At 34.3% G+C, this 26,870-nt stretch overlaps 1 protein-coding gene across 22 annotated transcripts in view; it reads right to left on the bottom strand.

The window, feature by feature from the left end:
- Window positions 1-26,870, bottom strand: part of FIP1L1 (factor interacting with PAPOLA and CPSF1) — a 78,304-nt gene that overhangs the window by 11,902 nt on the left and 39,532 nt on the right. For 9 of the 22 annotated variants that reach the window (XM_068974867.1, XM_068974870.1, XM_068974875.1 and 6 more), the window contains 5 exons: window positions 21,928-22,021; window positions 19,752-19,908; window positions 5,448-5,502; window positions 3,835-3,890; window positions 119-332 (listed from right to left, as the gene is read on the bottom strand). In XM_068974867.1, coding sequence (XP_068830968.1) covers window positions 119-332; window positions 3,835-3,890; window positions 5,448-5,502; window positions 19,752-19,908; window positions 21,928-22,021 — 576 coding nt within the window. Of the gene's footprint in view, window positions 1-109; window positions 333-3,834; window positions 3,891-5,447; window positions 5,503-7,522; window positions 7,550-19,751; window positions 19,909-21,927; window positions 22,022-26,870 lie in introns of all 22 variants that reach the window. The other 13 variants (XM_068974865.1, XM_068974866.1, XM_068974868.1 and 10 more) reach the window with 5 other exon arrangements.

The raw sequence follows: 26,870 nt of genomic DNA, 5'->3' as shown, positions 1-26,870 counted from the left end.
TCACTACTCTTCAAACAATCCTTTCCCAGTTGAATTGGATTTTCCATTGTGGCACTGAATAAAAATTCTGAAATGCATATAAAACACACGTGTATAAATCCCTGTGCGCTGAACATACCTGTTGAAGACGCTCGGCGTGGGACTGTGATCACGCTCCCTCTCCCTCTCTCTGGTGCGTTCTCGTTCTCTGTCTCGATCACGGTCTCGCTCTCGGTCTCGGTCTCTCTCTCTGTCTCGGTCTTTCTCTCTCCTTGAGTAATAGTCCCATTGCTTGCTGGTGTCCACAAGACTAGGCCATGAAGGAGTAGAACCAGGAAGGTGGGGAAAGGCAACTAAAGAGAAAGAATAATAATTAAAAATAAAAGTTATGGTACTTAAAAAACAAAAGAGAAAGACGAGGGAGAAAAAAGGTAAAAATCCCACAAAAATGCTTCATTAGATTAAAAAGAAAATTATTTAGTATGTAGAAAAGAGAAGTAATACATGGTGAATACCTGCAGTCTGGGGACATGGCCAGAAACAAATCTTAAAGGTTTAACTCTTCATTTGAAAGGTGGACAGCAAACCAGAATTAGATACATCACCAACTTCCCAATATAGCAAAAATATAAACCAGAATACATTAGGACATCTTCAGAGTGCTCAGACAAAGTAACGGTCAACCTAGAAATGTGTACTCAAAATTGTATTTGAAGAATAAAACAAAAGGCATTCATAAACAAAAAATAAGCAAAAGTTATAAGCAGAGTTCACACACAAAAATAACTTCTATTAGATATATGCAAAATATATTTCAAGAGTAACCACTAAAAAAATAGAGATAAATATATTATTTCAGAACAATGTAGGGAAAAAGAATATTTTAAAAAATCACCTAAAAATTTCAGTCACTTCACAACAGAAAGAATGGGGATATGCAAGACAAGTTTGAATGGCTCAAAAATCACAGTAATACAAAGAGGATGGAATTAATCACTTAAGTGACAGAAATTGTTGATCTGTATTTTTCAAAATTCTACCTATATTTTGAACACTAAACATAAAAACACAAGATGGTTGAAAGTGAAAGGATGGGAGAAAAAATGGAAAACACTAATATCCCCTAATTTCCATGAGTAACTGTGTAAGTGGCAAAGCATACTCATACAGAAAGGGTCACCCGAGGAAGAATGACTACGTGAAGATGGAGGATGCAACTCACTAAGGACACAGAACAAATTCACCTTCCAAATATCTAACAACACAGCCTTACTTTCCATGGAATAAAAACTAATAGAAATAATACAGGTAGAAACAGAAAAATCAACCATGATCATTGGAGACTAATGTAATTTTTCAATTATCGACACTTTAAGCAAACAAAAAAATCACTACAGATATATAAGGACTGAGGAAAATATTGTTAATAGAGTTGATTTAATGAACATAACGTAGATATCTGCCAGGCAGGTAAAGAGTACTCATTCTCTTCACCCATATGAAACATTTATGAAAATATATTCTTCCAAAGCATAATAGACATCATGCTTTCTGACCACCACACAATTTAAATTAGAAGTAAAAATGAAAAGTTATGGGAAAATAATCTCCACTTATCTCAAATTTAAAACACATTTCTGATAACTCAGGGGTGAGTCAAAAATGTCATAGATTTAAAATCATTTAAAAACTGAACACAAAGAAAAGTACAATATGTCAAAATGAAAACTGTTCTGAAGGAAATTAATCTTAAAAAAACCTGCATTACAAAAGATGGAACGTGAATGAATTAAGCTTTCAACTTATGAGCTTAGAAAAAAGTAGAATAATCCAACAGAAGGGAGATAAGAAATCATGTCAGCAGAAAACTACCATGTAGTAAACAAAGGTAGAAGTTCGCTCTTAAAGACTAGATGAATAAAACATAATAATCTTCTGACAAGATTAGGAAAGAGACCTTATAAAAAAATATCAGAACCAGTAAGGGACTACAACTACAGATGTTACAGGGATTAAACAACACAGAGAGTATTATATATTTTAGACCAACACATTAAGTAATTCAAAGAAATCTTGACTAGTCTCATAATTATTAAAGACATTAAATCAGCAATTTAAAACCTTCCCACAAGACCAGATGGCTTTTACAGGTGACTTTTACTCATTTATAAGGTACAGACCAGTTGAATAATACAAAAACTTTCAGAGAATGGGAAAAAAGATTATCCCCTTAACTTATCCCATGTGGCTTGTATAACCTTAATACTAAAACCAGTTAAGGACAATAGAAATAAAGGAAAATCAGAACAATATTACATATGAACTTATATATGAACTTAGATGTCCAAATTCTAAGTAAGTCTGTATTTATTTTAAAAAAGTAATCAGTTGTGACCAAATTAGGTTTATGTCAGCAAATAAACAGTGGTTTAATATTAGAAAAATTTAGAAATCTGCCACATTAACAGAGAAAGAAAACAATACGATCAACTCAGAAAGCATCTGATGAAACTCGATATCCATTCAGTTTAAAAGCCCTTGGAAAACTGGAAGAGATTTTCCTTATTCTGACAGAGGGTTCTATCAAAAATCTGAGAGTAAAAATTGCATAATATAAATATAAAAGTATTTCCTTAAAAAAATTTTTTTAAAGGGTAGGTGGGGCAGTTCCAGACAAGAACTCCACTTGCAGTACTTCAACATTATATAGAGGTCCTAGTCAGAACAGTAAGATCAAAAAATGAGGAGGCATGGGGTGTGAGGAATAAATACCTGAAAAGGAAAGAAGGGCAGATGATATTGCCTCAGTTCTACAGGTAACAGCTACAAAGTATATATTGATATACCTGTTATACATATAAATAAAACAAAACCCAATTCTATTTCTAAATACAAGCAAACACAAACAGAACACGTGGCTTACATGAAGATACTATTTATAAGGACAATAAAAACATTAGGTACCTATGACTAAATCTAACTAAAGATGTCTAAGAAGTGGAGGGAGAGTTATAGCACTCAACTGGAACACATTAAAGAATATCTCCGTAAATGGAGAGAATGCTTGTTCAGAAGTTAACTCAATGTTGTAAGGTATGAATTCCTACAAACTGATCTAGAGCATCAGGATAATAATACAGTATAGTAAGAAAAAGGACTCTGGCAACAGGCTGCATGGTTTCAAATTCTGACCTGACTATGCCACTTACTGCGTGACACTGGGCAAATTACTTAATCTGGCTGTTCTTAAATTCCCTAGTCCATAAAATAATGATAACAGTATGCCTGCTTTATAAGGCTGTCAGGATTACATGAATCAATAGTTTGTCATATTGTAAACATGAGTTAGTCATTAATAAAAATCTCAATAGTTTTCAATGAAAATTGAAAAGTTGATTCTAAAATAGATATATAAAAGCAACGGCCCAAATCACTTCTGAAGCAGAGTAAGATAGCTTTTGCTAAAACAGATGTCAGATTTACTATAAAACTCAAAATTAAAGAGTTTTATAGTAAGTGTGGCACTGTTAGCATAGGGATAATTAAAAACTAACCAAATGAATAGTCTTGAAAGCTAAGAAATAGATACATGCATGCAGGGAACTTGATACACAATGGAGATGACACTATTGCTACCTCAGAAAGGAGGGACAATTACATCTTTACTAAAGAAATGAAAAATATTCTGTTAAGTAACCTAGAATATATGTAAGACTAATTATTTCTAGAGTAAACATTTTTAAATTCCTTTTAAGATAGTACTTTAAACCATGGGAGCATGTTTCTACTATTTTAAAGTATTTAAGTACTTTACTGGTTTAAATTGAATCCGGGCAATTAAAAAATAACACTTACCATTGCCATATGGAAAAGCACGTGCAGAACGACTATCATACCCAGAGGAATGTCCACTGTCAAAGAAAAATGTATTTTTACATGTTGCAAGTTCTGAATTTTAGCTTGGTGCAAATGCAAAACATAAGGTAGAATTATGACTTTTACTTAACCACCATGTAATTTATTCTGTTTTTGTTTGTTCTTAGTCGCTCAGCTGTGTCCCACTCTTTGCGACCCCATGGACTGTAGCCCACCAGGCTCCTCCGTCCATGTAGTGTTAGGTGTAATACTGTTAAATAGCCTGTGTTTTCAGTACTAAAAAATTAAGTTACTATGGAATTACAACCACTATATTATGGTAGCTGCAATTCCATAATAACTTTATTTTTTAATACTGAAAACACAGGTTATTAACAGTATTAAGCCTAATACTACATATAAAGAAGATAGAGCTTGTTAGTATTATTTAACATGAATAGTCCAATCAATTCAGCCTGACACAACAGATAACAGAAACTTTGAGGCTGACAGAGTACTTCAGACATAGTTAAAATTTAGCCTTAAAAAACTAATTTTAATGAATAAAAATCAGAAATTCCGCCCTACTGACAGACTCAACAAATACTACTTCTTAACATTTTGAATGAGAAAACAAATATATATAACAAAGATTTAAAATTAAATGCTTATGGTCTCACAAGTCACACTTTGCTGAGTTTTATCCTTTCTTCTGAAAATCATATGCAGTTTGATGCTACTGATCTAAAGTTCCCATGATTTTCCTTTAGTTTGAATCACTTTCTCAGAAATACAGTAATTTTTTTAGTTTTTTGCCACTCTTAAGGAAATAATAATAGCTACCATTTATTGGTTATTTCTGTCTGCCAAGAATGGTGCTGATGCTTTATATTCACCTGAGTTGTTTTAATCTTCATGATTCTATCAACCCCATTTGGCAAAAGAGGAATCTGAGTCTCAATGAGTTATTATGCACCCTGCCTTGCCACAAAGCTGGGAAATTTTAAAGGCAAATTTGAACCAGGTTTGTGTGATTCCAAAGCATATGCTGTTAAACATGGTATTGCCATCCATGAGGTAAATGTTCTTTACCACAGCATTCCAAATAACATAAACTATAAATACAGGGTATAAAAAATAAGGTAACTGCCAGGCAGAAGGGATCCATTCTTCCTCTATGGAAGCCGAGTTGCACTGGGTAGCAAGGAATAAGGCAGCTTTTCTTTACTGTGGTCCCTGATAGTAGCTGTCCTTACTTAATCCTAAAACAGACATGCATTATTCATAATTTCTAGTCATCTGTTTGTATATCCCACAAAACTTGACTATAGCCAGGTTTTTACCAATCTAGTGGTTTCTTTAATAAGAGTACCATAAATCAAAGCAAGATATTTCAAAATAACTATCATTTCGTTTTCTTTGTCCTGTTCTATAATTAGGTATAGGTCCAATATCTTATCTAAGAGTAAATAACACAGATCTAGACTCATGAATTAAAAGGCAGGTACTACTGTTTACAAAATTAAATCTTTGAAAATATTACCAAGATACATATGATTCTTCTGTCAAAAGCCTATGAATGATAAAAAATTTACAGTGTCCATACTGATTACCTTTCTATTGTTGGTATAAGGGATGGAGGTGGAGCACCTGGTGGAGGAGGAAAACCTGAAACATTCAATCATAAGATAAAAAGAAGTTAGAATGTAATACAATGTCGAGGTAAAAGTTGTGTGTCATTAAATTTCTCTGGGACTATAACGTGCTTCTCTATGTTATAATGGACAGGAAAAAAATGGAGCTTAAATTTATAAACAGATTTTGGATCAATATTAACTTTGAATGAACAGTCTGGTCTAATACACAGAGCACAAACTGGGAGTCAGGACACTCGGTCTTATTTTCAGCACCACACACAGCCCATTTTGTGAGTATAAGAAAGTTAATCTCAATGCCTTACCTTTTCCATATATTAAACAGTAGTAGGATTGCCACGATACATTTAAAGTATTTTAGAAGAAAAGCAAATAAAATAACATTTACCTCTTTCAAAAATATTTTGAGTTTATATGTATAGAAATGGTCTTAAAATGCATAATTTTAAAATAAAATCTTACCAGTAAATATATAATGCTTAAGGCTGAGAATATCCATCATAAAATGTGTTTTAAATAGCACAACCCTAAAGAACTAATTTACAAAGAAAAGCATATAATGTAGTTTTTAAATTAGTTTAGAAAGGAAATAATTGGCAGCTTTGTATCATGAGGTCTGCATTCTGAATAATCCACAAAACCTAGATGAAATACCACAGAATACGGCTACCAGGGACCTTAACAGTTAATCTACTCTGCACTTTCAAATTCAGTCAGGCAACGAAGCATCTCAACAACGCTTGAAGAGTCTACAACTTACAATACCAATTCTTTATGACATCAATTTTTGCCAAGTTTTAACGACCCTGACTATTACGAAGTACATTAAATTATGTAATTTAAATTTCTCATACTACAACTCACATACTGATCTTAATGAGGACAAGAAGCAATCCAACAAAATACATGTTTGAAAACACTTCCACTAAGCCTCCTTTTTAGTAATCTATGTAAAAATGAATTTCAGTTCTCCTACCCCTGTTCAAATGTCCATTTAAATCAGTTTTTAGCCTTGTTTCAAGCTGTTTTAAATTCACCATGCTCATCTTCACTGTGTCGAGTTTTAGGTTCTCCTCTATTAAATATCTTAGCAGTGTAAAACTTAGCAATTACTACTTAGTCCTAGAGTCCACAATCCTATTTTAGATAATCTTACAATCACATTTCTTTTTAACCTGTAAGGACAGACCAATGACTCCTTTAAGACTTCTCCTGATAGGTCTTTTTCAGCCACACTCATACATAATCAGTGACTCTCTATCTGACAACTAAATATGTATACTATCCTAAGCTATTTAAACTCCACTATTTATCAAGGTCATTTTGAATTTAGACCCACCCTTCCAAGCACTGTCACCTCTCATCTCTTTATATTTCATGACTTTCAATACTGAACTTCATAAACACACACTATCATATCTGCATCACACTACAAAAGAAAAAAAAAAAGACCACCCTGAAAAACTGTAAAAAAAGAAAAAAAAAGACACACTGGACCACATGTAACACTCCTGTCGATCATATTCTTATAAGAGTGAACAATTAAATCACTGCTCCATGAACAATCATCTGACCAGCTGTCAACCTATCAGTGTGGTTCAGAACATATTTTCTCACAATATTGAGTTATGTCAGGAGGGTAAAACAATCAGAAACCATGATAAAATCAAGATAAATGGGAACTTTCTCTTCTCTTGCAGTCACTTCATCATATAAAAAATTCTTTGGTTTGAAAAAACAATTTTTAATAAAAATTTTCCTTTTAATCCTATACTCTGTTTTCTTCAATAAATTGATATGGTAAGAATTTTCTCAGAATCTCTATTTCTACAGAAATGGGTAAGACAGGTATAAGAAAACTAAATATCTTAATCAAAACTGGAATGAAGCAAAGGCAGAGCTGAAAATAGGACCTTGAAATCCCAATAACCTATTTTATATTCTAACCACATCAACACCGTCCCTCCTGTAACTATAAGCTTGAAATTTCATGTTTATTAACAATGATGGAGAAAACATGAAAAAAGTTTTACCTGGAGGTGGTACAGTTATTGGAATACCTAAAAAACAAGTGATGAAATTTAATATAGTAACTGGATTTCAAAACCTGTTATGTACTTATGCCATCACGAAAGAAAACTTTGAAATAAAACCCCTCGCCTCATTGTCCTGGCTTATTCACTCAAAAGCAGCATTCTGTTTTCTTGCAGAGGACCAACAATTCGAGTATAGTATCAGACTTCCTGATGAAAACCCAGTCTAACAACTTGATAACAAGATTTCCCCACTAATTGTAACCACGAACAAAGTGAGATGTTAGTTAAAAAAAAGCACCTTTGTGCACACACAAATATCAAACTCCATGAAATTAACACTAAGCTTGATAATCAACATCTGATCTTATTATTTTAACAGTATATTAGGCAAAGTGATGGGGGCTCTTAAATACTGCAGGTAACACAAGGTAACTCGGAAGATGATGGATATTCACTATAGTAAAGCTATGAGGGATGTTCAAGTATGGACATGAATTGTTTCTATTGGTGACAGGAGTGTGGAAAGGTTATTATTTCCCTTGACTTGTGGGAGTAGAGACAAGGGATATAGCCAATTCACATATTTACATCCCTAGGGCACGCTAAAATGAATGTGGTGGTTTACTTCAACACAAGTCAGTAAATACTAATTTGAGTGACTCTCACTCGCACACATTATAATCTTTAAAGGAATAAACTACGGATAAACATTCTCAATTTACACTGGTCAAGAAACTGAAAGTGTTAGTCGCTCAGTCGTATCCGACTCTTTGCGACCCCATGGACTGTAGCCCACCAAGCTCCTCTGTCCATGGAATTCTCCAGGCAAGAATACTGGAATGGGTAGCCATTCCCTTTTCCAAGGGTTCTTCCTGACCCAGGGTTAGAACCTGGGTCTCCTGCATTCCAAGCAGATTCTTTATCATCTGAGCCACCAGGGACTCTTCGAATGTGTCCTTAAACCCTAATTTAAAATTTATGTGTCATACAAATTATAATTTTCTTGTTTGAAGAAAAATGACATTACTAAGTAGAAAAATTTCAAATATGGAAAACTTTTTCAAGCAAAACGTTAAATCATAAAGAACTTCAACAAAGTCAGAATGGTTTACTAAATCCTATCTTTTAAAAACTGCATCAAAACTATTCCCAAAGAGGAAAAGTAACCTAAATTCATTAACTAAGTACACAGGAAAAAATAATGAAAAAAATTGCTTTCAAATGTTTGCTTGTCAATGGAAACATCTGCTAATAATTTAAAAATTTTCTATGCATGTTTTACCAGATTAAGAGGTTTATTCAAACAGAACTTAAGGAAATAAGTAGGCCTTAAAATGGAGAATGAAGCACCTTACTTAACCACCCATGCAATAAAAGGATATGGTAAACTCAAACCAACAAGATGAAATAAATAATGCAGCAGTCATGTTTCAAAAATCACTAGGCATCCACAAGTCTACTACAATGAGCTACACTCCATGGCAATTCTCATACCTCGAGCTACCTCCCTGCTTCCCACATTACTAAGCTAAAAGAATCCAGCAAACAATACAAACTAACAGAAGTTCCAGACACCACACCAAGTGGGAAATTAAGGCAGGCAGAGTACATTAAATGCTCTTAATAGCTGGTATTACTTGATCTTCATTAGAAGATTATAGATTTTTTTAGAGTACTACTGAACTTCACTGTATGTCCCAGTTTTCATATTTAAATGCGTGACTATTTAATTCATGACCATTGTCCTAGGTATGGTAAGGTAACCATGCCGATTTCAGCAACCCACACTGTAATCCTAATAACTTTACCCAAGTAAATACATGAACAACATACATCACTTAAGCTAACTACAATGTGAACTCATATAAAATAACTAAGAAAATACTATTCACCTCTCTCAACATTTAGTCTTCAAAAACATTTAAGTTATCAAACTTCCACAAAACATAAAAATAAAAGAATATAACCAAACTATTAAGTGTGCTATGAAGACAGTTAAAATTACAAACATTCTGCTTTTAAGTTTTCTTACTATAGTAGTATCATAAGAAAGATTCTTTTCAAAAATCAACTGAAAGGAATTAAGAACACAAAAATTATGCTACATAGATAGATATGGATGTCTTTCCAAACAATACCTACACATCAGAAAGTTGGCATAGAAACTAAAGATGCTTTGCGTGAGACATATACCTCATCTAAGATAGCGCGAGATGTATATCTCATCTAAGATAATTCAAATCTTAATTTTGAATTAAAGTTCACTGAAACAGAACTTTAGAGTTGATGAAACACTGTACGATCCATTCTTTTGACAATTAGTAAATATATTTTAAGTAAGTAAGTAAAGTCACTCAGTCGTGTCCGACTCTTTGTGACCCCGTGGACTGCAGCCCACCAGGCTCCTCAGTCCATGGGATTCTCCAGGCAAGAATACTGGAGTGGGTTGGCATTTCCTTCTCCAGGGGATCTTCCCGACCCAGGGATTGAACCCGGGTCACCCGCATTGGAGGCAGACGCTTTAACCTCTGAGCCACCAATGCTACTTAAAAAGTTTAATATGTAATATAATGTTAGACCAACACAACTGTCATCTAGAAAATCACTATTTAGTATTTGACTTTTGTTAACGAGAGAACAGTAAAATGAAGGACAAAATTCACCTCAAAATTCCCTGTCCTGTTTATCCTGGCACTCCCAACTTTCCTGGCCAACACATGTGCTGCCCAGCCAACAGATTTGAAATACACAAATTACACACTGTGTTTCTGTATGCTTTGTCTTTAAAATGAGTAGCAAAAACAAAATGTTTTCCCGGGAAATTCTGCATACAGTAGTAAAGGTAAGATTTCTATTACGGGCCAAAAGCTTTTGGAAAAGTTATATTCAAGTTCTAAAGGGAATGAATAGGTGGGGTTTTGACACTTTAGCGACCACCAGAATTACTTCAAGAATTTGTTAAAATGCAGATTGCTGGGCCCCTCCCCTGGAACTTCTGATGCAGTAGGTCTGGCATAAGGCAGAGAATCTGCATTCCAAACAAGGAGATGATGGTGTTGCTGACCAGAGACCGTATTTTGGGAATCAATGGATTTACATTCAGACTTCCCTGCAAACTGCACTGGCGAAGCTACTCAAAACGCATAAACTCCATTTCAAATTTTTATTAAAGCATGTGCCACTGTGATATAAAAAACAGTACAGCTGTATGACAGCCTATACTGTCTGGCACCTTCAAAAGAAAGAAAATAGGATTTAACTTTTCTAGTATGTAATATGAACTTTTAAATGTAAAGAAGTGTAAGGGTGGGTGGGGGGACTGTCAGGGGGTTGAAGGAACTGGTACAAAGAAACAGAAAGGCAGCACGCCAGCGAAACATCATATCGAAAGGAATTCAACTATAAATTCATTATTTTTAAAATTCTCACAAAAGCAATAGCTCTGTATTTAAGTTAAAAACTGGAATAAAAATTATCTATGAATTCATTCTTAATGTATCCCATCATTATTTTACATAACTTAGGCAAAGAAAGAGTTCTGTGATAGGAGGCCTCCAACTTGGCTTCCAATGATTCCTGCCTCCTGGTATTCATGTCTTTTTACACCTCTGGTATTCATATCCTCTCCTTGAAGGTGGGCTAGATAATAATTTATTTCCAACAAATGAAATACAGCAAAAATGATGGAATGTTATTTCCATGACTAGGTTACAAAAGAGACTGACTTCTATTTTGCTGGTTTCTTCTACTGTGTTCTCAGCATTCATGCTATGATGAAGCAAACTACCATGGTGAAGAGGAAGTGAATCTTTTAACAAAGAAGTCAGTGAATCTGAACATGAATCTTTTCTTAGGAAGTCTTTGAGATGACCATCTCAAAGTCTGTGAGAGACCTTGAAGCAGAGAACCAGCTAAGCCGTCCCCACATTGCTAATCCACAATCACTGTTCAACAATAAACGTTATGTGTCTTAAACCACTGCGCTCTACAAAAGTAATCTGTCGTCGTGGATCAATAGCTAACTAATATATATAGTTACCAGCTATCAACTACCTATTATTTCTCTATTCAGTTCAAATAAAAGAAAGAAGCACACCAGAACAATGGGAACTATGCTTTCTATTTCTCACTTGGAAATTATAATCTTCATCAACACTAGTATGTTACAAACACCAAAAAGCCTAATCGCTTGCCTTAAGTCTCACCAATTACTACTTTCAAGTCATCAAGCTCGTAAGTAAATTCTGCACACACAAAAAAACTGAGTACAAAACATCGAGCTTTATAAAAATCTTTAAATATGACCTTCCACCACATGCTTTTCTATGTACCAGTGTTTTAAAGATTACATACACATACACATCATCTACAATCTAAACTTAAAAAATATACGAGGTAGAATACTTATAAACCTATAAAGTAAAACAATTACAAGGTGCAACAAGGAACAGGAGTAATTTGAAAGAAAAAATTGTGTTAAAAGGCACTATGAACACTTAAAGCATCAGAAATAGTAATCAGCATACTCTACACCTAAAAAGTAAAAAAGATAATTTTACATTAACTATAAAATTGGTGAATTATTTTATCTTTATTACAATCTCTCACTCTTCCAATTATAAAATAACCTAAAAGCCTATGGGAAACAAAAATTCTGTTAGACAAAAACAACTCAGATTAGAAATACCGATATTTTTACTTGTAAAGGAATTAAACTCTAAAGGCAAAATAACTAGAAGAGTAGCACGAATGAAAGCAAATATTATATCATAATTAAATTCTACAATATACAGCATCTATGCCGGTGAAGAAGACTCTTGAGAGTCCCTTGGACTGCAAGGAGATCAAACCAGTCAACCCTAAAGGAAATCAAGCCTGAATATTAAGGACTGCTCTTGAAGCTAAAGTTCCAGTACTCTGGCAACCTGGTACCAAGAGCCGACTCACTGGAAAAGATTTTGATGCCGAGAAAGACTGAAGGCAGAAGGGGATGCAGAGGATGAGGAGGCTGGATGGCATCACCAACTCAGTGGACATGAGTTTGAGCAAGCTCTGGAAGACGGTGAAGGACAGGGAAGCCTGGCGAGCTGCAGTCCACGGGGTCGCAAAGAGATGAATATGACTGAGCGACTGAACAACAAAGGATGTATTAAAAATATAACTGTTATAAAGGGAGCAACAGGGAGAAAAAGACATTCAAAAATCAACATCTTAAAGAAGCTTTTAATTGCTATTAGATTTAAATTGTGCTCATTATAATTAGCATTATACCCTATTTTGAGTTTACGGAAAACACCAATAGACTATTGTATTTTTTTTAATATAGAAAACTATAACGAAACAGAAAATGAGTACTTCTTCAAAAATTCAAGAAGTCATTTTTCAAAAGGTACTTCTGGAAACTACATTTTTAGTGCTTACATTTTTGGCAAATAGCATAGATTAACCTGCAGATTTGCTGTGTAAGACCAAAAATCTTGATGAAACTGTAAAACCAGCTTAATGTTATACTCACAAAATAATTTCTCAAATAAAGGGACAAAATTATACTTCCTCAAGGGTGCAGATAATATTCACTGAATATAAGCCAAGCTTCTGCAAAGTAGCAGTTCTCAGAGTATTATCTGGAGCTTCCTGGTGGTGTCCCTAAGGCCCTTCTAAGAATCTTTAAAGGTCAAAACTCCTTTCATAAAAACACTAGGATGTTATTTGCCATTTTCATGCTCATTCTCTTACAAATGTACAATGAATTTTTCCAGAGGTTACATGACATGTGCAATCACAACTGATTTAATGTGAAAGCAAACAGGAGAATCCAGTTTTTTTGTATTATGCCACATGAGCAAAGAGATTTACAAGGTGTAAAAGAAAGCCACTCTTTGCACTAAAATTTTTTGTCATTCTGGAAGAATAATTTTTCATTAAAATGTTATCTTAGTATGTAATTGGATTAGATATACATTAAAAATAATATGTAAATAAAATATCTTAATTTATTGGGTTTAATTTCTAATAAAAAGATGAATATATCACACATAAAGAAAAGCTCTTTGGGGTCTACAGTAATTTTTAAGAGTATAAAGGGATCTGTGACCAAAAAGTTTAACAGCCACTGCACTAGAAACCAGACTGCTAACAGGAAAATAATCTAAAGACAATGATAACCCTGAGGAAATACTGAAAAACTTCAGAAGTAAGCTGCTTTCAGCCCCATGTGTCATCACTAACTCAAATTCAAAATATTTAAGGAACAAACAAGATTTTTAGGTTCATATAATTTGTAGTACTAGATGACTACTAAGATGCTAATTGTCTTACCTACCTAACAAAAGTCTTTTAGTAAAAAAAATACTTTGCTCTAAAATGCAGAATTTTATACATTTTGAAATCTAGATAAAGAGCCTAAATCCTATGCATGCATGCTAAGTTGCTTCAGTCATGTCTGACTGTGTGTGACCCTATGGACTACAGCCTGCCAGGCTCCTCTGTTCATGGAATTCTCCAGGCCAGAATACTGGAGTGGGTTGCCAGTCCGTTCTTCAGGGGATCTTCCCAACCCAGGGAACGAACCTGGGTCTCCTGCACTGCAGGCAGTTTCTTTACTGTCTGAGCCTCTAGGGAAGCCCGCTAAATTCTATATCCAACTTTAAAAGCAGAGATGACTTATCTATGGTCTGGGCTCCATCTCCGTAAAGCAAAGAGACTTAACTCAACTTAGCAGAATTCTACTCATGCGCTAGATTTCAACTGTTGCCAAGACTTAACAGAACAATAGTCACATGAGCCTTAACACTCTTAAGGTAACAAGACAGGAGTTAAACTGACTCTCCCTTTTCATGTTCAACAAACTAAATTATATAAAAATGAACATAAAATATGACACTAAAAGTAAATTAACATTTAAAATCTAAATTAGAGATGGATGAAACTGGAGCCGATTATACAGAGTGAAGTAAGCCAGAAAGAAAAACACCAATACAGTATACTAACACATATATATGGAATTTAGAAAGATGGCAATGACGACCCTGTATGCAAGACAGGAAAAAAGACACAGCTGTGTATAACGGACTTTTGGACTCAGAGAGGGAGAGGGCGGGATGATTTGGGAGAATGGCATTCTATCATGTATACTATCATGTAAGAATTGAATCGCCAGTCTATGTCTGACGCAGGATACAGCATGCTTGGGGCTGGTGCATGGGGATCACCCACAGAGATGTTATGGGGAGGGAGGTGGGAGGGGGTTTCATGTTTGGGAACACATGTAAGAATTAAAGATTTTAAAATTTAATTAAAAAAAAATAAAAAATAAAAATCATAAAACGTAATAGTTTGATCAAAGTTTAAAAAACAGCCTATTTACAACTGTGAATTAAAATGTTATTAAAAATAATAATATAAACCAGACACAAACAAATACTGTATGATTCCACTTATATGAGGCACCAAGAGTAGGCAAATTTAGAGAGACAGACAGAAGCCACCAGAAGCTACAGTAGGGAGGAAGGTATTATGTTTAATGAATATATAGGCTTTGTTATGCATGATGGAAAAGTTTTAGGTATAGATAGGGGTGATGGTTACACAACACTGTGAATGTACTAATGCCACTGAACTGTACAATTACAAATGGGTATGATGATCAATCTTATGTCATGTTATCACAAACACACACACCCACACAAAATCAACTGCTCTATAATATCAATCCTTCCAATTCTACGATTTTTCTTCCAACACGCAAGTATTTAAAAACTGGTTTAATCAGTAAACAGACTTCTTAACACAAAACAGGCAAATAGTGAAACCTCAATTACTGTAGCTGTTTGGTCACTAGGTCGTGTCCGACTCTTTTTCAACCCCGCTGACTTAAGGTAACAAGAGTTACCTTAAGAGTACCTTAAGAGTAAGCCTGCTAGGCTTACTCCACGGGATTTCTGAGCCAAGAATACTGGAGTGGACTGACATTTCCTTCTCCAGGGATCTTCTTGATCCAGGAATTGAAGCTGAATCTCCTGAATTGGCAGGCAGACTACTGAGCCACCTAGGAAGCCCAAAATCTCAATTAATTGAATTAAAAAAAAAAAAGTCTGATCCCTACTTTTCACTCCCTAACTTCCTTAATCACAAATATAGATGCATGCACTTTCACAACAAGAAAATTTTTTAAAAGAGCTTTTAGGCCATGTTACCAGAGTGAATACAGATAGGTAATGATTCACTTCTTCATTTCAATGTAGTTGAATAAAATAGGCATTCAAGCAAAATTGCCTATGTTAGAATTCTGGTTCTGCTATTTTCTAGCTATTATGATTCCAGTTTTCTCATCTGTAAAACCAGAATAGTATCTACTTCAGATGGTGCTGAGAATCAAATTGAGCTAAAACATGAAATGTGTTCAGAACAGTGCTTTCAACAGTAGCATTTAACAAACATTAACTTTTATTTCTATTATTACTTCCATGTGAAAGCATGGAAGCACACTAATAATGTGTGTCTGAAAAAACTCTTAACAATAGAAAGTATTTTCTGGATTACTAATAACAAAAGATTTTCTGAAAATTAAGGAAGATCCTGAATAAATTACAGTGTTTGTTTTCAAGCTACTATCAGTATGGTAGCAAGGAACCATATTACTTTTCCATTTAGAAAAGCTAATCCAGAAGTCATAACATTAATTTAGGACCAAACGTCCCTTACATGTTTATTGTACTCGCCAATACAAAAACCTCCTCTACTCTTTAGACAAATCTACTATGGTCAGAAATATGACTTTGTCTGTTATAACAAGACTTCACATATGTTGTAGATGTGTTTGAGGGGGAGAGGAAACAACACATCTCTTTTCTGTTAACTATTTTACAGTGAAAATTTCTTAAATGAAGCAGCTTCCCTGGTACCTCAGTCAGTATTCGACTGTAACGCAAGAGACCAGGATTCAATCCCTGGATCAGGAAGATCCCTTGGGAGAAGAAAATAGCAACCCACTCCAGCATTCTTGCCTAGAAAATCCTGTGGACAGAGGAGCTTGGAAGGCTTCAGTCCATGAAAGTGAAAGTGACAGCGCTCAATTGTGTCCAACTCTTTGCAACCCCATGGACTGTAGCCCACCAGGCTTCTCTGTCCATGGGATTTTTCAGGAGATATTCCCAACCCAAGGATTGCTCCCGGGTCTCCCACATTGCAGGCAGACGCATCACCATCTGAGCCACCAGGGAAGTCTTGGGGTTGCAAGAATCGGATACAACTTAGCAACTAAGCCACCACAAGTGTCTATTCATGCAATAAGCCACATCTGTAAACCTCCAAGAGTTGATCATAAATGTTACCCTCCACACCAGGGCGTTTCTGAGTGAATAACAACAATTAAGCTGGGACAATAGGTTTAATAGGACTATTCCAGACAAATCTGGATTAACACCCCAAATTATGGGCATAATACATCATCACTATATTTGTTCCATCATTTACAGCTCTACAGTCTTAAAAACTTAAGCATTTGAAAGCTGATGTTAACAAAGGCAACGTTAGAATGTTTAAATTAATTCTCCAAAGATTTATTCCATTTTTCCTTTCAGTATTTCTCAAGGAGACAAAAAAAAAAACCCAAGGTTTCTCTAAGAATACTTTTAAAAGCAATACTTACGAAAAGACTGCTTGAGCCACAGCTTTCTTTCATTAGCCGCTTATGATTCTTAAGATGATCTAAATTATAGCAAACTCTACAGAACATGCTGTAATCATATGACTCTGTGGTAAATGGTAACTGCAAATGTGGCTTTAATCACTGCCTATATTCATCTGGTATATATATTAATGCAGCCATACTGTTTTTAAAGCCAGTGCCCACTCTGACTGATAAGAGCCTGTGTGACTGTACCAACTGTCAATCTGAAAAATTCTTTGGTGTTACAGATACATAAATATGTTGCTAACTCAATTAGCTAACACATGTAGGGAAAGTCAGGTATACAGAGGATCTCTGTGATTGGCACTGTGAGGAAACACAGATGGGAATGGAGCGCTTATGCTCTCTCCAACAGCTCACGATCTAGTAAAAACAAGGAGCAATCCAGAGAGTCTCAACTTACAAATATTTGGTTTTAACATGAACTGGCATCTTTCCCTCACCATCATCCCTAGCAAATATACCAGTTAGACTATGACCACATGCACTGATCATCTTTTAGTCTTATTATCTACATATTTTATCTTTCTCATAGGACAAAAGACCCATTATGAATCATTAAATCCTCATTATTTTCTCTTTTCATTTACTTGATTCTCACCATGCCAAAGATCCCAACCAATATATACTGCTCAAACCAGCATTAGAATTCATCTGAATTTGTATTCCTTAAATGCTGACAGGATGACATGGAAAGGTAATATAAGGATAGGCATCAAAAGAAATCTGTACAGGTGTTAAAAATATGGAAAGCATGCAATTGAAAATTAACATTAAATAGCTTAAACAAAAAAAAAAAATCAGTGGTATTCTATGGTATAATTCCATAGGTAATCTAAACACTTTAATAATAGATTTGTTATCCTTATAAACAGATTTTATGGCAAAGAAATGAAATGATTTTTACCATTTTGAAAAAGAACACACATCCAGATAATGCCACTGCCTATCAATATCCTACAGAGCTTCTAAATATTCTTACACCAGTGAGTTGCTTATTCCTTTGTTATTATTTTGTACCACTATTTTCTCTCACTTACTTTAATAACAAGTGTTGAAGAATACCTGGGGATATACTATATCAGGTAGTAAATAAGAAAATTCTTTTAAATCACCTTTAGTAATTAAATAAGATTACAAAGCAATGTAAAGACTATGACCACATGCACTGATCATCTTTTAGTCTCATTATTTCCACATTTTATCTTTCTCATAGGACAAAAGATCCATTTATGAATCACTAAGTCCTCATTACTTTCTCTTATCATTTAGTTAATTCTCACCACATCAAAGATCTACGGACCACAGATCGAATCTTAACTTCTGAATGGTTTCAGCTTCAGAACAAGCAATTTATTGTCAGAACAAGAAATTCACTGAACTTGAAAAATGTATCAGTCTGGAGTAAGCAACTCGAACCTATCTAATCTTCTCTTTCTACTATTTTTGAAACAACAGATTCCCTAAAGCCATAGTCATGTTTCATAAGTTTCTAATCCTTTTTGGAAAGCAGAATCTCAGAAGGAAATCAAAGGTGCTGTGGTTGTGGGGCTGATGCAATAGCTGAATTTTAGAGGAAAAGGATGAATATTACAAAGGATTATTCAGATCCCTTAAATGCCTCTGTAGTCTAATCAGAACTGCCACCTCCTAAAGACAACTCTCTGGCAAATGCAAAGTGAGTGAGCGAATGTGGCTCTCTAGCATAAACTGAGTTTATTAATAAAAAGCAAATTTTTACATATGTGGCACATGTAGTTCTGGTTAGGATCAGCAGCTAATTTTTAACACTTATTACTGGAGCTCTCCCTAGGAAGAAAATAATTATTATCTCAATCTGGTTAGTTTCATTAAAAACTGGCTAAGGGATATAAATATTAAAAGCCTGCTGTGAATAAAATAACAAAGGCTATCAGACAAAAGTTGAAAGTATACAATTAGGGAATTATTTGTGAATTTTTTCCTACTACCACTGATCTAGCTTTTAATAAATAACCAAAAGTGGCTAAGAATATTATAAAAACTGACATAAATTTTCTGTTATGTTTAATAAGCCCCTGGCACCCAGAAACAGTCTCCAAAAAGGAAACCAGTATACAAAGATGACAACTAGACTTGAGATTTTAATTTAATTCTCTTCATAGGATGTAATTTTTTTTAACTTATGCAATTCTAAAAGTATCTTTATTTACTTTTTTCCAAAACAAGGTAACATGACTCAATGTGAGTTTATACATACACAATCAGCAACTTTAATTTGGGGAATCACTATCACATTTTCGGAACACTGTTTTAGTCCACTTGTCTCTATTTTAGTATACTGCCTCTTTGCTTTGCTGAAATTGTTAAGACACATATACAGCTGATTCAGTGTGAATCTATTGAAGATTGAGCATAAGTTTCTTATTCTATTACTTTAATGTAATGCAGTGAAGATTCTGTTTCCAAATATATACTTTAATTGTTAAGTTCAAAATTTAAAAACACACATAGGCTATTTTTCTTTCAGAATCAAATGTCTCATTTACTATTTACCTGGTGGTGGAATCAGAGGTGGAGCAGTGCTGACAGTCGGAGGAGGTGGAAGAAATGGAGGAGGTGGAAGGTGAGTTGGAGGAGCTCCTGGAGGGAAAAATGGAGGTGGTTTGCTAAAATTGTTGTCTACTTCAGTGGCAGATCTTTCAGAAAGGACCTAAAATTAGAGCACAGTTAAGTAAAAAGGTGAATAAATATTCTTATCTAAGAGTAAACGCAGTAAATCAATCTCATTTAATCTAACAAATAAGTTTTATTCACATACACGTATTTTGGATAAGTAGGACTAATTGTTCTATGCATGGGGTATGAGTGAACATTACATGTATGTGACTATACACTCAAACACACTTTTAAAAATGCTCATAGTCAAAGCCTAGGAAAAAATGAATCATTACCAGTAAAATTCTTATGGAATAACTAAGAGATTTAATAACGTTGTAAGCAAGAGACAATCACAAATAAAATGTAATGAGTACTATCTTTGTTACTCAACCAAAGAAAAAGTATTCAAATTAAGGCATTCTAATCATTAGTCACAGATAGCAGAATTAAGAAACTAAGATGGCAGCAGAACCAGATATGCATTATACCAAAGCCTGTCATCATCAGGCTGTAAAGTAAGAGGCTGTACGGCATGCATCAAATAGGGTGCAAGTAAAAGGCAACTGGATATATAGAAAGCTTCTTCATATGAGCCCTGTAACTTTCAGAACAAGGGTTTACACTCAATAAGCAAAAGTATTTATGAAATACTGATCTTCGTGAATAGGTAAGGGACAAGCATCAAACCTACAGGAGAGTGGCACCTAGAAATATGAATTTTTTACAAGATCCCTGACAGACTCTAATGTGCAAATGTGTTTGGGAAAAACAGAAAAAGCAGGAACATAATGTTATATATTTACACTTTTCAAATCCTTGCTGGCTGAAGCATATCATTTAAACATATAATCCTTCCTTTCATTAACTTTTCCTACATTTAAGTACAGTAATTTTTGTAAGGCTTATGTTGAAAAGGTATTTTTTAAGTAGAAAGCAGAGTTATTTTAAGAATAAGCACGGCCTTTTAATTGTGGGGGGAAAGAAAGAGGACTGTCTTCCAGTTTAGGAATAATTTACCTTTAAAGGTGCTAAAAAGAACATTCATGTGATTAATTTATTAAAGGTAATAAGAATCAAAACACTTTGGATATTTTTTAAAGTACTCAGAGAAAGAAAAAGTAATAATGAAAAAGTGTGGTCAATTAACAGCTGAAAATCTTAAGTTACTCAAGTTCAAACTTGAGTTATCCACGCTACTAATAACTCATCTCCTTTCATCCTTTTAACTAACAAGCACGAGATCTATTTCTTTCAGAAATGTCACATTAAATAAATTATGGTACAGCCACAGAATAAATCTATCAAGCTGCTGCTGCTGCTGCTAAGTCACTTCAGTCGTGTCCGACTCTATGTGACCCCATAGACGGCAGCCCACCAGGCTCCCCCGTCCTGGGATTCTCCAGGCAAGAACACTGGAGTGGGTTGCCATTTCCTTCTCCAATGCATGAAAGTGAAAAGTGAAAGTGAAGTCGCTCAGTCATGTCTGACTCTTAGCCAACCCCATGGACTGCAGCCCACCAGGCTCCTCCACCCATGGGATTTTCCAGGCAAAAGCACTGGAGTAGGGTGCCATTGCCTTCTCCGAAGGAGATTTTAAATCAAATTGTTAAGAATATGGAAAAATGCAAATGATAATTTTAAACAGAAAAAAATGGATACACAAAAATATAACTGTAGTTGTATCTGTCCCAATCTTACTTAGTGATGAGGAAAAGGTATATCAAAATGTTAAGAGTAGTTATCTTTAGGTGGCAGAACTATGGATGATTTTATTTTCTTCTTTAAACTTTTCTCATATCTTCCTTTTTCAGTCCACTGAGTCTATATATCACACTCATAGCAAGGAAAAGAAATTTTACTGAAAAATAGCCAAAGGTTATACATTTTAAATAGAAAAGTTTTTGTAATAACATAGTGATTACGTTGCAGTGATTGATTCACATTTTAAATCCCCTTTGTATTAAAAGCACCGAAAAGTACCTAACACATAGGAGAGCTCTGACTGAATACATTAAACCAGAACACAGATATAATCTTTCATTTAAAAATAATAACTCATAAAATACTAAACCTGTATATTGCTGTTTTCATTTGCCCGTCGCCTTCCTTCTACTCGGCTGATAGTTATAGTCTGACCAATAACATCAATTGCCCCAGGTAATCTCCTGTAACGTAAAAATTGAATCATTTCAGTTTCACCTAACTAGATGTTTGGACAGTATATACATATTAGGTGAGAAATAAAGCCCAAAACCCTTTGCAATGTAATTTAAAATAAAACTATCACAACACACTTTGAAAAAAACTTCATTTACGTAAAAAGTTTTATTAATGAGCTAAGACTAGCACATCCAACAATGATCATAATGCTAATTTTTAAGTATATTTGAAGGTTTTCTTTAAAGTTTATTATTTTTTAGTACTCTCCAACTGAATTTACCTTTGTGGAATTGAAACAGGTAGCAAATACTAAACAAATGGAAATAAAATTTATTGGCCACTATAATTGTAACACATACCACAGTTATATTACAGACTTAAAAATTCTTCAAAAGGGCCTGGAAATATATAATCCATAAATAATATATAAAATAATAATTTTGAGACACAAAGAATATTTTTCCTAGTAATTTATTCTGAGCATTAGAAAAGAACAAAAAGGGAACCAGTTCTGTATTGCCGTTAGAAAGCCTCAAATATTTAAATGCCAGGCCCACCTCCAACTGTATTTACAACTGTTAAAGTTTGTGAGTAGATGGAAAAACAGTCTATCACAAAATAATGCTGCAAATTTAATAGGAAAATCTAACAAGTTAAATTAAAAAAAATAAAATAACATTAAAAGCCATTATACATGTAATTAAGGACTATAAAAATGCATATGGTTAATAAAATACAAAAGTCACTTGTAGGCATTGGCAATGAAAAATGGACGCAAATTAGATGAATTTCTCTTTATCTGTACTTCAGTTCTGAACAACTGTGCTTTTAAAATTTTAGAACAATCAAAGTACCATAAATCCTTCCACAGTCATCAAGTTAGATTCCTTAAAATGACTAGTTACAGCGGCTACTATTTGTTGAACAATTACATTCTATACCTAAACCTCACAATAACCCTTAAAGAAAATCAACATATTACCAGTCAGAGATGATAAAGCTAGAGCTAGAGTGACGTCACTGACTTCAGTAATAACTAAATGGCAAAACTAATTTACACACCTCAGTCTTTCTGATTTCAAAGCCTCAGATTCCTTCCCTTGAGCCATGCTGCCTTCCGGCAAGATACAGCATCTCTTGAAAAATCTAGGACTTTTGGAAAGCAAGAATTGGTGGAAATATGTCTCAAGTAAACCTTGAAATGACCAATAAATAATTTTATGCTCAGAAAAAGAGAGCCCTATAAAAAGCCTATAATATCATTTGAAATGTCTTTAACTACTGATCCTGCCCATGTAAGGTTTCTATCAATATATTTTTTTAAATGTTCAAGCCTTACTGATTTTATGCCTGGGTCACTGACGTCCCCAAGTTTCCTCATGATCTCAAAGATCAAAAGTGATTTTCCTTCACTTGTATTCTTTAGTATAGCGGGAAACTATCCTAACATTCACGGATTAGGAAAATTCATATACTTCTGACAAAACAAATACTGCTGTAATTTTTCCCTAAAATTTCCGTTCTCTTCTGTTCTCAATCACCAGATTCTCCCCACTCCATTCTTTTTTTTTTTTTTTAGATGTTCAAGCTGCTTTTATTTTTTTTTATTTTACTTTTTTTTTAACTTTACAATACTGTATTGGTTTTGCCATCCATCAACATGAATCCGCCACGGGTGTACATGAGTTCCCAATCCTGTACCCCCTTCCCACCTCCCTCCCCATACCATCTCTCTGGGTCATCCCAGTGCACCAGCCCCAAGCATCCTGTATCCTGCATCGAACCTGGACTGCCGATTCGTTTCTTACATGATACTATACATGTTTCAATGTTCCTGTCAAGAATAAATTCTCACAAAGTTGTTTAGGTTTGCAACCTGCATTACAAATCCTCCAAATTGTTAAAAGTAACAAAAGGGAAAGATTCTATAACTTAGACCATGGATTTCTAAGCATTTGTGCTTTCAAAAATTCTGGGCCATATGGGAGTACTCATTTAACAAAATTTGATCTTCAGTGTAGTTAGAGAAGTCTGATTATCTTTTTCAGCTTTAAATGGATTTCTCTATCACTAAAAGGGCATCCCCAGTGGCTCAGCGGTAAAGAATCCGCCCGCATGCAATACAGGAGCTGCAGGAGACACAGGTCTGATCCTTTGGTGTGCAAGATCCCACCGAGGAGGGCATGGCAGCCACTCCAGTATTTTTGCCTGGAGAATCCCATGGACAGAGAAGCCTGGTGGGATATGGTCCATACAGTTGCAAAGAGTCAGACATGACTGCAGTGATTTAGCAGGGTATCACTAAAGATTCAAAATGGCAAATACTATGTTTCTAAAAAGATACAAATGAGAAATTAGTTTGAAGAAACACATATGGCTAGAGAGAATCTAAAAAATTACAATTCCTTGCATTTCCATAATAGTAACATCTTCTTGCCCAAGTACTTTTAACCACACAAATTGATTTAACTGAATCAAAAATTTTGTTAGGAATTAGAAATTGATGAGAAATTTTGTTATTTTAGAACAGATACATATGTATCACAGTAACATTTAATATGATAATATTTAATATTAAAATAGAATAATCAAGTATCAATTCTGTTGCCACATTATGCAGAACAATATTGAACCATATTATTTTTAAAGTTTCTGATGCACCACTTACTATTTCAATGTATAAAAAGATTTGTAGAGCTTCACCATGAAGATCTACAATAACTTGGATTTCTACAAAGCACAGATTTAACTGGACTTAAAAACTTGTTCAGTAAGGCAGATAGCAGTTAATGGAGTATCAAGATTCTCTTCTCTATATTAGACTCAATCACATAGTAAAAAGTGAAAAGACAGCAACTAACCATGGTGGACAGCTACTGTTTCATCAACTAGTTTAATACAGGCAGTAAATATTCACAAGAACCTCTACCTCTCCTCCTAACACAGATGAATATGAAAACAACTCTGAAACTTAAATGGAATCAAATTAAAACGCCATATTTTGGTAACTCTGATGTTCCAGAAAGGGTATGAGAGCTGCTTACATAGATACAACAGAAAATCTAAAGTAATGAACTCGGGACAAAGGGAAGATAGACAAAAGGTTATTAATCTTTGGCCACATATTTATCTCTCAGTTTATTTTTTAACAGCCAAAATAAAAGACATTATTAATAACAAAAGTCTCTAGTGTGCATTTAAGATAAAAACAAAACACTAGCACTGAAGATTACTTTTCTTGGTAATTATGACAGCTAGCATTTATTGAACCCCTACTATGGTGCTAGGAAAGCACTGTTCTAAGCATTTTACATATATTTACACCTTATAACAATCCTATGAGGCAGCACTTTCCCTCTCCCATTTTATAGATAGTAAAAAGACAAAAAGTTTCTCCTTTGATTACATTTTAAGAGAAAGTATGATAGACTGCAGTAGTTTTTAAGCTTTTAAACAACAAAACAGTTATTTAGGAAATATATTTTACATAGGAACCCAGCACATACATTATATAAAAAACAAAAACAGAAGTTTCATAAAAGAGTAGTAACACTTACTATAAAGGAAAATGGTAACATTAAAATCAAATATGCCTTTATTAATATTTACATACAATACAGGGGGGAAACACTAAAATCAATTAATATTTGCTGGCTCAGACTACCAAACTGATCTCATACCCCACTAATGGATGGCAATCTCATGCTTTGAAAAACACTGAAATAGTGACAAAGTTTCCAATATTACTATAGCCAAAAGGGAAGTGAATTTCACATCCTGTTTCTCAAGTTTCCTCCACAGTGGGTGAAGCATAACAATGTACTAGTCAATAAAAGCGATTTAATCAGGGGAGCAAAACAATGTGGTTTGAGAACACTGCCCTCTTGATGGTCAGGCTTACCCTAAGGATTTAATTGTACTTCTGAGCAAGAGTTCTTAACTAGCATCCATGGGATACAGAGAAATCAAGAAGTCCCTGAACCTAAATATGTGCATAAATATACATGTATTTTCTAGGCAAGAGTCCACAGTTTGCAGCAAATTTTCAAAGGACTTACTGCTTCAAAGAAAGTTGAGAACCTCTATTCTAAAAAAAAAAACAAAAGGAATGAAACACATATCCTTGCAGAAATCTATGAATGTAGTCTCCTCACAACAGAGATTTTAATAAGAACAAAGCAGGAGATATTTTAAGAGTGAAATCTCTAGGAAAATACCTAGAATGTGACTATTTTATATTTCCAAATTAAAGACAGATGGACTTGGTGGTATGATTATCTAACTCAGGTCATACATCTGAATAGATGGCTGTAACAATTCTGCATGAAAATCAATATGACATTTTTTAAAGTCACTTAGGAAAAAGCCTTAGAAGACATGTAAAATGGATTTAGCCATATCAGATGGGAAGGGAGGACATTTTAGATCGAGGGGAGAACAAGAATGGGGTAAATATTATATGCTGGATTCCAAATATACTATCTACCAATCTGTTTGCAACAGGACAGAAGGATCCACTTTTGGTAGAGATAACCATATTTTAAGCTCAGCTGCATTTTTTAAGTGTATCATTGATAGGAAAAGACATGCTTCTACAGGTAATTAAAAAAAATAAAGACCTTCATATGTGCAATCACATAAAATCTTATAAGCCACACAATATAGCAATATGCATTCAGAGTGCTCAAATGCTTTGAAGAACAGGTACATTTTTCTCAGTATACAAATCTCATTTTTTTCAGTATACAAATTAAGACAGAACAGTAAGCAGTGCAAGAACAAATGAGGAAGTCAATCTTACATTTAATGCTCATTTAACATCCACTTCAAAAGTCTTATGTTTCTCTAATTATA

This window comes from Capricornis sumatraensis, chromosome 7 (genome assembly GCF_032405125.1).
Source record: "Capricornis sumatraensis isolate serow.1 chromosome 7, serow.2, whole genome shotgun sequence".
NCBI lineage: Eukaryota > Metazoa > Chordata > Mammalia > Artiodactyla > Bovidae > Capricornis > Capricornis sumatraensis.
The sequence above is the reverse complement of the archived record's forward strand: the minus strand, read 5'-3'. Positions and strand labels throughout refer to the sequence as shown.